The 10,272-nt window shown below is 39.6% G+C and overlaps 1 protein-coding gene across 1 annotated transcript; it reads right to left on the bottom strand.

The window, feature by feature from the left end:
• Positions 1 to 2,054: 2,054 nt before the first annotated feature.
• LOC128860157 (protein snail homolog Sna) lies at positions 2,055 to 9,743 on the bottom strand. Its single transcript, XM_054097447.1, has 5 exons — positions 9,084 to 9,743; positions 3,491 to 3,604; positions 3,274 to 3,421; positions 2,456 to 3,079; positions 2,055 to 2,369 (listed from the first exon to the last, which is right to left on the bottom strand). The coding sequence occupies exons 2-5, from the start codon at positions 3,555 to 3,557 to the stop codon at positions 2,216 to 2,218; spliced, it is 993 nt and encodes a 330-aa protein (XP_053953422.1). The 5' UTR covers positions 3,558 to 3,604; positions 9,084 to 9,743; the 3' UTR covers positions 2,055 to 2,215.
• Between the last annotated feature and the right edge of the window lie 529 nt (positions 9,744 to 10,272).

Here is a 10,272-nt window from a genome sequence, read left to right on the forward strand (position 1 = left end):
ATTAGTCTGAAATTGAAAAATGTCAAATGAAATGCAGAAAAAGCTTGACGTTTAGGTGTGGTTCACATTCAACCTCGGCCCTTGAAATTTAACCACCCTTTATATTGAGAAATAATAGAAATACTCGAGTCTCCTAATCGAATGATAGCGCACGCGCTGTCGTATAAAGATGCAGCGGAAAATCATAGTCGTAAATGCAAAACAACCAGAGAAGACGATCGGCATATACTCCAAGTCTCTAAAAAAGAACCTACAGCGTCATTCGCAGAAATAAAAAAACGTTTATATTTTAATGCAAGTGACGTAACAGTTCGTAGACGCTTGTTGGAGCGCAAATTATGTATTGGGTTGAGGAATTAGTTCATAGCGTTTTTTATATTTTCTTTTATTTCACAACGATTTGTTTGCTGTTTGGCAAAGGGTAAGTATTCATTGCATAGAACTCTTTCTGCTCTACAAAACTATGTTAATTGTATTTTTGAATTATTAAATTTTTTATTAATTTGAGGCTTAGAAATGGAATACCTAGGAGGCAAAAACCAACATTTTTGCCACTTTCGATGTTCTTCTTTACTTTTCATCGAAGTCAAAAAGCTGCCCAAGCAGCCCGGGATATTTGTGACGTGTTTGGAGGAGGTGTCATAGGCGAACCTACAGCACGAAAATGGTTTGCAAAGCTCAAAAATGGCAACCTTGACGTCAGGGACACGTCCCGCAAAAATGCCTTCTGAATTCGATGAAGAACGTCTCAAAGCACTTTTGAAGGAGAACGATCGCCAAACGGGTCGTGAATTGGCGGAAACAATGAACTGCGATCATAAAACTATTCTCAATCACCTTCATTCAATGGGATTCCCAGAAAAATTGGGAGTCTGAATGCCTCACGAACTCAACGAAATAAACAAAGAAAGTCGCCTTCAAATTGTTTCTCAGCATATCGCACGCCATCGAGCAACACGCGGTCATAAGCAACGCTTTTTGTACCGAATCGTCACCGAAGATGAGAAATGGTGCCTATACATCAATATGAAGCAAAGAAAGAAGTGGGTGACTCCAGAGTCAAGCCGAATCTTCATCCCAAGAAGATCATGATATGTGTTTGTTGGGACTGGGAGAACATGGTACACTGGGAAATGCTCGAAAAGAATGCCCCGGTCAACAAGGAGTTCTACATTGCCCAGCTACACTGCGTGAATGAGACTATTTGACTGAAAAGACCTGATCGACTTGGTCAAACCGTACTCCTTAACGACAACGCCAGGCTGCATGTTGCACGTGTCGTCAAAGCCGCATTCCAAGAGGTCGTTCAGCATCCGCTATATTCTGCGGACCTTGCACAGACCGATTACCGCTCCCCGTCAAACCATATGAAAATCGTTACCTTCGATAACAAAGAGGCCCTTAAAAAGAGGCTCAACAACTTCTTTGACACCAGACCAGGCGATTTCTGACGGAACGGCATCAACAAATTAATCGAGAGGTGGGAAGAGGTTGTAAACAGCAACGGCGACTATATAATTAATTACCTTATTGATATAATTATTATTTTTTGTTTGAATAAAAGTTTTCGGTAAAAACGCTACGAACTTATTCTACAACCTAATATATAAGTCCATGAAAAATTCCTTTATGGATGAAAAAGCACGTTGCGGCACAATTAAAATTTGCCAAAGAACACGTTAGTTGACTTTCTCGTTACGCCAGCGAAGTTTGCGGACTTAAATATAACAAAACTGGTGAAATTCATCAGCAGCTTGAAGCGCCACTCGTTGGTCGTCATCCTCAAATCCTCTAATCCAAACCCTGTATTCTGTCTGGTCCCCTCCCTTCCCAATGTATGGTACTACAACGTACAAATTTAAATTTTTGTCCAAGTGGGCCCCTCGCAAGGGCAGCCATTTGACCTAACCTAACCTATGTAATTATTTTATTTTGTTTTTAGTAAAGCCCCATTCACTCACTTCCGATAGCAGCCCTGCCTTCCATAAATGAAATTTGCGTGTAAGTCCCATCAGCAATAGAAACTTCCTATTATTTCTAAAAATTGTCATGCAGTTTATTTTCAAAATAATACAATTCAAATAAGATGCTTTCACAAAAGACTCATGCTTCTAAAAATACAACTACAAAAACAATAACAACAAAAATACTACGCGCTAAGACACAGTGGCAAGAACAGGTTGCTCCATGAATTGTGGTTGTGTATCGGTGAGTCTCAACCATTTCTGTGCGATGCTAAAAATTTACGACAAGCCTCCAGACTATGGCGACTCAAGTAGTTCTCCTGACTAAACGCCTTCGTACACTGCGGGCACTGATAACTCCAATTGTGATGACCCTTGGTGCGTTGATGAGCGCGCAAATTCGAGCTGCAATGAAATTGAAAAACGAATTGAAAATCTGTCTATCCACTTTTCATAATTTCTATATTCCGTCTTTCATATTTACTACTTACCGATCAGCGAAACGCTTCTGACACGCCTCGACCGGGCACACGAATGGCTTCTCGCCAGTATGCAGACGCATATGGCCATGCAACACCCAGGGCCGATCGAACTTTTTGTGGCACTGTTCGCATTCGTAGCTCTTCTCGAGATGTTTATTGCGGCGCCGCTTATTCAGCTCGGGCACTGCGAATTCAAAGTCGTGCGATTCCCTTGTAGCTGCCAAACTTTTGGGCGTTTCATGCACATATTTCTGCGCAGGTTGTTCGGGCAGCTCCTTTTTCACACTGTACGCACCAAGTGAGGCCTGATATGGTACAGCCGGCGTTGTCACCGTCGTCAATGTGCTGGATGTCGTCGATATGTTCGCCGCCAACGGTTGGCCAATGGATGGTGATTTGCTACTGACGGCTTGACTTTTACGCATCGTGGATTCTGCATTGTTGATGTGTCCATTGCCCATTTGTGTGAACGGTGCGTGCGGTACGTGCCCCTCATCCGCATCAAGTGCCTTCCAGTAGACGTGGCTGAATGTGCCTTTTGAGTTGTGGCCGGAATAACGTTCCATAAGCGGCGTATCCAAAATCATTTCGAGTTCGTAGCGCGTTGTCATCGGTATCGAATCACTGTCATACCTTTGAAGTGTTTTTTTTTTTTTGTTATTTTATAGAGTACAAAATATTTTCCCAGGTTTTTTTTGTTTTTATATGTACATTTGTGTATGAGAAACAAGAAGAAAAAAATATATTTGTATGTGTGCATTTACGTGAATTTAACAACCTGCGCTTGTGCGGCTGCAGGCAGAGCGTGCGCTTCTTTTGAGGCTTACCAATCGGAGGAAGGCAGCGATTTCTTATGCTTTGCCTTCGTCTTGTTCTTCTTCTCGACCATCGGCTTCGGCGTGGCAATGTAGTAGGTGCGCTTCAGTTTCGGTAGCTTGGCAATTTTCGGAAAAATCGGAATGCGTCGAAAGACATCTGCGCAGCAAAAAAGTGTGGCAATTGAAAATCAGTTTGATAATTTCGATTCAGATGCAACTCGCTTACCATCCAGTGCCTCATTGACGCGGATTTTTGCGTAATTGTAGCGTTGTGAGAAAATGCTGCGCACCATCTTCTGCGTAAATGCTTTGCTTTAATTTTATCCTGCGTCGTTCACTGCTGAATGGAAATAAAATTCAAATTTTCTCGAAAACTTTTTTTGTCTTTTTTTTTGCAGCTACTTGAGAAATATTTACTTTGTGTGAAAAATTCATGGCCAACTAGGTTAGCATAAAAAAATTTGTTGGAAATTTGTTTCTTATTCGCACATATTTATGTATGTAAGTACATAATTTTCAATCTAAGGCGCTTACTCTGGAATAATGCATAGTTTCCCCCACCGCCAAATAAGAAATGGAGAGCAAGGGGAAAAAATGAAGGTCAAAAAAATATAAAGAAATGAAAAAATAATAACGAAATAAAAAAAATGAATAAAAAAAATGTAACAAAATTATTTCTTTTTTTATTAAAAGCAAAAAAGTTGTAATTGCTTGCATTATGATTTCGCTTAACCCCCAGTTTGTCTGGCAGGGTCGCGCAGACCCATCGCCAAAGACAATCCCAAAAGCCCTGCAGCAAGCAATCATCGCCAGTAAGAAGGCAAAATGAGAGGAACTTCGAAGGGATCTAAATAGCAACTCTTCGGGTCTGCGCTATAAAATTGTAATGGGGAAGCTAAACGGCAACTCCACAGCCGTACATCTAGGCAGTGCTACTGTCAGCAAAATAGTGGGCAGACTGTTCCCCGAGCACCCTATGCTGTGCGGGGACCCAAACCTCCAAGCTGATGAGATGCTTCCACCATTCACTGAGGAAAAGCTTAAAACCGCGGCAAGAAGTCTTAAAAGCAAAAAAGTTTCAAGCCCAGATGGCATCCCAGCTGAAGCTCTCAAACTTGTGGCTGAAAGCCGACCAAATGTGATGCTCGATGTTTACAACGCATGCATTGCTCAAAGCATCTTCCATAAGCTGTGGGAAATACAGAAACTGATGCTGATCAGTAAGGCTAAGGGTGACACAGCGCAACCGTCAGCTTGGCGTCTACTATGCATGCTGGACAGTGTCGGGAAATTGCTTGTGAAACTCATACAGCGCAGACTTGCAGAGTCTGTTGAGAGTGCAGGAGGATTATCAGCAAGGTAATACGGTTTCCGACGCGGAAAATCAACCCTTGGCACAGTAGATGAGGTGGTAAGCAGCGCTCAACGCAGACGCCACTACCCGAACCGCATCAACGTCTTGGGTCTGGGCCACGCTGGATGTACGAAACGCCTTTAACAGTCTACGATGGATAGACATTATAAAGGCACTACGAGAAAAGTTTCGAATATCTGCATACCTGCTAAGGATTCTACAGAGCTACCTGAGTGGCGTGAACTACTGTACGACACACCAGAAGGTCAGAAAACAAAAGCGATAACATCTGGCTCAGCTCAAGGATCTCTTCGCGGCCCCTATCTCTGGAATCTGAACTAGAATGAGATATTGCGCATAGAAATGCCAGAAGATTCATATCTAGTGGGATACGCTGGTCATACCAACTCGGGACACTGAGGCCACAAGAAGGAAGCTGAACCAAGTCATGGTAAGGACGCAAATATGGCTTGAGTACCACGGCCTGGAACTTGCAAAAAAGTCATCCCTATGACACGAGGTCACATGACACTCGAGGTCAGCATGCAAATAGGCGACACGTCCTTAGTGATCCAAAAAGTAGTAAAATTCTTAGGTATCCAACTTGACTGAAGGCGTATTTTCTGGGCCCAGATACGGAATGCGGCTACCAAAGCAGCGAAGGTCACGGGTATGCTAAGTAGATTAATGGCAAACATCGGTGGCAAGTGTAAGTGCTAAGGCATTTTGAATCCTCCCTCACCCACCAACAAAATATACAAAAAAAGAATAGAATAGAATAGAATAGCATATCTGCTGTATTTTATATGTTGGGAATTTTCAATCTAAAGCGTTGCCTCTAGAATAATGCACGAGAGACAAAGGGAGCAATAAAAAATATAGGTAAAAAAATTTAACAAAATAATTATTTTTTTTTTAATAAAAGCAAACAAGTTCTAATTGTGCGCATTATGATTTTGCTTAACCCCCAGTTTGTCTGGTAGGGTCTCTGCTGTATCCAAATCATCCAAATTTGAGCCAATAACTTCTTCTTTTTCTTCTTCTTCTTCTTCTTAGCATCACTGCCTTGGTGAACCATTGGTTCATTCACAATCTTGAGCCATCTGTCCCTATCTAAGGCTACCTCCTTCCACCGCCGCACGATTTTTCAAGGTCACCTCCCACGTCTTCGAGCCATCTCTCTCTGGAGCGTCCTCTTCTTCGGCCTCCAACAGGGCATAATTCAATTGCCTTTCGAGTTGTTCTCTCCTTGGACATTCTAAAGTCCGAGCCATCTGAGATTTTATAAATCTTCTCACAGTTTCGTTTTTTGCTAATAGTTCCAGCTCATGATTATTTCGATAGGTACTGTCCTGCAGTTTAACCAGTAATTAACTAACCACGGCGAATCTCCGTGAAATACCAAAATGAACAAACAGTTGTTTCTAGCGGTCGTCCCTCGGCACGCAATGGCAAACCTCCGAGTGTATTTCTACCATGAAAATCTTCTCATAAAAAAATATCTGCCGTTCGGAGTTGGTATTCTCTCAACTGTGAAATGAGTGTACATTAGCCGACATTAGAATACCAGATTAGATTAGATTTGTAGGGGGTTGGACATGTCCAAGCACTTAGTCAGAAGACCAATGTACAACACCCGGATAGATTTCAGTGGAAAGAATAGAGATAGGAAAGATAAAAAGTGGATGGTAAGGCGGATAAATTAGTTTGAAGTCACTCTTCCACAAATCTCTTGGAATCATTGATGAATCTTAACCCCAACAGCCTAAGTCTGATTCAAGAAAACGCCGAACAACTACAGAAAAAATGTTCTGCAGTGTCGTCATCCTCAAGACAGGATAGGCATATCTGGCTTTCGATGACCCCCATGACAGCCATATACTGACCATAGGCGTTGTGCACTGGTGGGTGTACCAGTACTCTCAGGTCCTTCCTACTAAGTTTTAGGAGAAAGGTCGCTAATTTCTTGTTTGGTTCTTTCACAAAGCCCTTGCCTACTCTGCACGAGTTCAACCCAGACCAACGTCCTCTATGAGTAGACCTTATGAAGTCGTCAATCCATAGTTGAATCGATGCAGAACTGATACCTAGAAATGATTCAGGGCCTAATGGCATACTTGCAGAGCCTTCATTAGCCAGTTTGTCAGCCAACTCGATTCCTGTAATACCACAATGTCCAGGCACCCAAATAAGACTAACTTTGTTGTGTTTTGCAGCACTATTCAGTTTTGTCTTACATTCACCGACTAACTTCGAAGAGCAACGTGGGTTAGCAAGGGCTTTCAGTGCAGCTTGACCGGCGCCACTTTTTCTCAATTAGCCAGTATGCCACGTTCAAGATGGTATACCGGTATATACAGACTTCCGCATTAAAATACAACAAACACTTCAGTGGCGTCCATATGACATCATTTTCGATCATGGAAATATAGCAAATTGGTATTTGATCTCTCAAAAAGGAAAATATTCAAAATATGAAACGAACAGAAAACCAGTAAAAATGTGCACGTTTCCACGTCAGATGATGGCGTGACCGTTTTTGAATAACTTTTTTAATAAATAAAAAACTGGTTCCAAGTTGGTGCAAAATTAGTCATCCAATTTCGTTTTTGAATAACTTTTTTACTAAATTAAAAAATGATTCGAAGATGGTGCAAAATTGATCATCCAATTTAGTTTTTGAATGACTTTTTCGCTAAATTAACAAATTATTCGAAGGTGGCGCAAAATTAATCATCTAATTTCGTTTTTGAATAACTTTTTTACTAAATTAAAAAATGATTCGAAGGTGGCGGAAAATTAATCATCCAATTTCGTTTTTCAATAACTCTTTTGCTTCATTAAAAAATTATTCCCAGGTGGCGCAAAATTAATCATCCAATTTCGTTTTTGAATCACTTTTTTACCAAATAAAAAAATTATTCCAAGATGGCGCAAAATTAATTATCCAATTTCGTTTTTGAATCACTTTTTTACTAAATTAAAAAATGATTCGAAGGTGGCGCAAAATTAATCATCCAATTTAGTTTTTCAATGACTTTTCGTCTACATCAAAAAATTATTCCCAGGTGGCGCAGAATTAATCATCCAATAACTTTTTACTGAATAAAAAAATTATTCGAAAGTGGCACAAAATTAATCATCCAATTTCGTTTTTGAATAACTTTTTTACTAAGTGAAAAAAATTATACAAGATGGCGCAAATTAATAATCCATTTCGTTTTTAAACAATCTTTTTACTAAAAAAAAGCAAAAAAGGAAAATATTCAAAATTGGGAAATGAACAGAGAACCAGTAAAAACGAGCCTGTTCCACGGTCAGCTGATACAAGGTGGCACAAAATTAATCATTCAATTTCGTTTTTGACACCATTTGCAAAAAATTTAAATCTTCCCATAGGATGATTAATTTTGCGCCACCTTGTAGTTCGCTTACATTGAAAATTAAAAGTATAATTAGAAAATTTCAAAAATTCAAAAAGGCTATGTAGGCACACACTGTAGAGTTCAAAGTAGGCTTACTTTTTCCGTCCATATCTTAATTCTTTATATTTACTTTTTCAACTCTAAATTGTTAGTTTTGTTCCTTGTGGAGTTGCCCGTCTCCCATCGGCCACGTCCCCGTGTGGCGGATAGGGAAATGCTCGACAGATATGTAGGGTAAGTAAGGAAATAAAATACCACCCGTAGACCAATACAGGCAAATATCAACACTATTGCAATGCTTGTCATCGAATTGGGAAAAAAATATCCATTCAGTGCCTGTCTTACAATAAGCGGCTGTTGGTCAGCGGCTGACTTAAAATGAGCTGCTGTATATTGAAGAAGGAAAACTCTAAGCTCTTTAGAAGGCAACGGGAAACCACTAAAGTAAACTCCCACGAAAATCATACAACAACTCTAAATAAGTGTTTCTGATTTGCATAAATAGTAACCAGTTGTGTCCGATTAGCAGCTTCTTCTAGCGAATTGTTGCTGGTAAAATTGTTTTAAGCAGAAACTATCAGCTCAAACTATCTCCCTCAACTATCTACTCAAAATAACTCACTTTGCTCTTTCAATTTCCGCTATTTCCCCTACTTTACTAGAATTCTGTATACGCGAATGCAACTATAGTATGGCGCATACCTCCTTGTTAGTTGCTTCGATCAAACTGCTCCTCCAATTTTCAGCGTGCATTTGGAAATGTACCTATGCCGCTTCTAAATCGCAGATGATGCGCGATGTGAAACTTTTCCATACCGGCAACTTGGCATTTTGAAATAAACGGCTTCGCTTGCCGCCACTACTGAACGCTGCAAGTGCTAACCTCTTCATTTGCCAACCAAAGCGAGCAATTTTCAATATGTCGACTTTTCATAAGAATATGTGAACATACATACAGACAGAAGAATATATCAGCAAGTTTAGGTGTCATCCAAGCAACTTTAGTAGGCGTGAAAAGAAATTTGCGAATATGCACTCACCTGCTCTGCTAATAATGAATAAATTTTCCACAATTTCTTTTACACCTACTCACACTTTGTATAAATTCACCAACGGACTTTAAAACTACTTGTCGTTAAAATTTTGGATTTGCTTTATAAATATTGACAAAAAAGTAGGTGAACACTCGTTTCTTGAACTTGTCACCAAACACTTTGCTTTGTTGCACTTCTTTTACCACCACTGAGATCAAACTCATTTATTAAAACCGAATTATTCTGATTGGATTTAAACGACTATTTTTCAAAATTGTTCACGCCATTTAAAACAAATAGGACTAATATAGAAGAATATAGTGGAATTGGAACTATAAGTGGAATTGAATTTGGCAAAGCTCCTTCCAAGGTGATAACAGCTATGCAAAAAAAGCGTATATGTATTTACATTTGTGTGTGTGGATTTGAATATCAAAATTTCAATCGTCTTGAATAAAAGTAAGAAATCAAGGCGAATTCATAGAAGGTGACTTCGGTAGAGTAACAACAACATTTACACGCTTTTGTTTTTGCAACTTTCGTGAGAAAGTAAACACACAAATAAGACAACAACAAAGAAGCAGGGCACTTGAACTTCAAACCACCTAATCGCAAGAAAAACCACAAATCAGCTGTTATAGCGAAGTCACCTTGTGTGGATTCGCCTTGTAAGGAATGAATTAACTGATTTTCAAATTTGATCACTGCTGAGTATTGACATTTTTAAGAAATAAGTAGTCTAAGAATATATTTAAGTGATACCAAAATTTATAAAAATCTTAAGTACTTGTTAATAAAAATTAATCTATATATATAAAAAGAAGTTACATTTCCTTGGTAATCTTATAACTCAAGAACGGGCTCACCTATCCAAACCAAATTTTTGGGCTTTGTTTGGACTATTCAGTAGATGGTTTGTGTTTTAAAATTTTAAGAATCGGATACCAGGGTCTCGAGAAATAGGCCAAAACGTGAACCCGGGTAACCCTATGATGTGTTTGTACAATATGGGTCGCAAATGGAAGTTGTTGATGATTCTATAGTATAGAGTATTTTTGATGCCGCTCCGTGACTAGGGTCTCGAGATATCGCCCAAAATGTGGACCCCGATAACTTAAGGATGTGTTCGTACAATATGGGTAGCAAATGGGAGCTGTTGATGATTTCTATAGTATAGAGTATTTTTGATGCCGCT

Source organism: Anastrepha ludens, chromosome 2 (genome assembly GCF_028408465.1).
Source record: "Anastrepha ludens isolate Willacy chromosome 2, idAnaLude1.1, whole genome shotgun sequence".
Lineage (NCBI taxonomy): Eukaryota > Metazoa > Arthropoda > Insecta > Diptera > Tephritidae > Anastrepha > Anastrepha ludens.

Coding starts and splice junctions, on each gene's coding strand:
- LOC128860157 (XM_054097447.1), bottom strand. CDS start 3,557: ATGGTGCGCAGCATTTTCTCACAACGCTACAATTACGCAAAAATCCGC. Junction 3,080..3,273: donor TCGCTGCCTTCCTCCGATTG/GTAAGCCTCAAA, acceptor AACACTTCAAAG/GTATGACAGTGATTCGATAC. Junction 2,370..2,455: donor CAGAAGCGTTTCGCTGATCG/GTAAGTAGTAAA, acceptor ATTTCATTGCAG/CTCGAATTTGCGCGCTCATC.